Source organism: Lissotriton vulgaris, chromosome 12, assembly GCF_964263255.1.
Source record: "Lissotriton vulgaris chromosome 12, aLisVul1.2, whole genome shotgun sequence".
NCBI lineage: Eukaryota > Metazoa > Chordata > Amphibia > Caudata > Salamandridae > Lissotriton > Lissotriton vulgaris.
Genome location: NC_141700.1, coordinates 307,284,011 through 307,286,067, shown reverse-complemented (window position 1 = coordinate 307,286,067; position 2,057 = coordinate 307,284,011). Strand labels below are relative to the sequence as shown.

At 43.6% G+C, this 2,057-nt stretch overlaps 1 protein-coding gene across 1 annotated transcript; it reads left to right on the top strand.

Moving 5' to 3' along the window:
* The first annotated feature begins 673 nt into the window (after positions 1-673).
* Positions 674-1,573, top strand: LOC147674018 (uncharacterized). Its single transcript, XM_086945553.1, has one exon. It carries the CDS (start codon positions 674-676, stop codon positions 1,571-1,573), a length of 900 nt encoding a protein of 299 aa, XP_086801679.1.
* Positions 1,574-2,057: the final 484 nt, after the last annotated feature.

Genomic DNA, 2,057 nt, shown 5'->3' with positions numbered 1-2,057 from the left:
TGACATCATCAGCAGTGGATTGCGGGTGCGCCATATATAGTTAGTTCATCTAACTATATACGAGCAATTTCAGTGGTTTTTTTGATATGTTAATTCCTAACTATATAAGGCCTGAAACCTATGGTTTTTTCAGTAAATTCCTAAGGTTTAAAAAAGAATGTTGGTACTGGTAAACTCCACCCGTGAGCAAGAGATCGGCGGATCTCGAAACACGTTGGGTGTTTCCTTCTGCTGAATAAACTTGACAGCACCGTATCACATTTGGGCTCCGACTCTGGTTCTTTTCGTGGATGAAAATCTTGACCAGGAGTGTGTTTATATTAGGGGTTGGCGTACCCCGTCGAGAGCCCGCCGTTCAAGATGGCTTAAGCACGCCAAAGCCGCGTCTGTTTATATTTCAAGAAAAGCTTTTGCCCGCCTGATTCATGGCTGCACAGGACTAAGGGACTGCAGTGAAGGAAAAAGAGAGCGAGCTTTGAACTTTACGCAAGCCCGCCCTAACAACTGACAAACTCCGATACCTGGGATTTGATCGGATTGGAGTGTAATTTGAATCGGAAATCAGAGCAGTTCCCGCCCGGGACCGGGTAGCCTAACAGCCAGTAAACAGTGCAATACGGAAGAGTACGGCGCAAACAACAACAGACCGGCCGGTTTTGTTGTGTCAAACAATATGGCAGAATCAAGGAACAACAGGAGAGCTGAAGCAGCAGCGAAACTTTTCACATCAACTGAATCCAGTGTGGGGGATGAGATAAGACCACCGGGCAAGCAAGTAAACGAACTGAAAACACTGTGGGATGCACTTTCGAAGAACCTTAAGCGTGAGCAATCGTGCTGGTGGGAGGCCGCTGCCCTAACCAAGTATCTTGAATGCAATAGGATACCGCGCGGCTTAAGGATCTTCATTATACCTACATTTCAAGACCCCGACCCCAAATTAATTAGTGAGTGGATGGATAACAATCACGTCTGGTCGGTTAACATGTTAAAAATGCTTATAAAGAACGCTGAAAAGGAGTGTGCCAAACTCAACACAGAGAATGAGGAATTAATCACGAAACTAAAAGGCAAATATACGGAGAGTGAATTTACCACAGAGATGGATAAAATGAATAAACGCCTCGACAAAATCGAAGAGGAAATTAAAGAGAAAAAACAGCGGAAATTTCATCGCGACGAAGTCGACTACAGCAAGGGCCAAATCCTAACCTTTGCCAAACGGTATGATGTAATAAGAGATGCCACAAAGAAAGCGAAAACCAAGAATCTCACTACACCTGGAAAAAAGACAGCGGCACAAAATCAAGGTGCAACAACTTCGGGGGAATCAGTAATCTTGGATGATAATGAATCAATTGAGAGTGACATCTCCGAACCATTGGAAGCAATTCCAGTAAAAAATTTAATTTTAAAGGAAGTAGCCCTGATGACCAAGGAACGTCAGACAGGCACCCCGTCAAAAGGGCGTGGAAGAGGCGGCAGAGGAGGACGCGGAAGAGGCGGCAAATCCTCCGAGGCGGTTCCAAGCCCAGTAGGAGTGGTAACCAGAGGCAAGGCGGCGAGAAAATAAACCCCAAGACTGTGGTAACTCTTTCTACTCGTATTTTAACACCTGTACAAATTGAGGTACTGTCAAGGGGGCTTTCATTTTGTCCAACGTCTAATTTTAACTTTACCAATGCCCGAATTGATCTTTTTTGTTTTACTCGCAAATTAAAGCTTAAAAAGTGGTTTGCAAATAAACCCCGAATCAGAAAAGATGCAACAACTGAGAAACCCAGTACACTAAGTGTAAACGATGCAGAACTTTTGCAATCGGTACAATTATTAGCAGGTTGTGAGGATGTACATGATGATGCTTTGTTTAACTTAGTCAATACTGAGGACTCGGTGTGTATGAGTAGTGGCAGTGTTTTCAAACCAAGATCTGTGTTTGTTCCACAAATTGCCAATAGCTACATTGATAGCTTCGAACAAGGAATGATACAGGAAATGAGACGCATGGACAGAGCAAAACTGAAAATGAATTGGAACCTTAACAAAAAACAGTTTCT

What these genes read in the sequence shown, in the direction of transcription:
- LOC147674018 (XM_086945553.1), top strand. Translation starts at nt 674, where the DNA reads ATGGCAGAATCAAGGAACAACAGGAGAGCTGAAGCAGCAGCGAAACTT.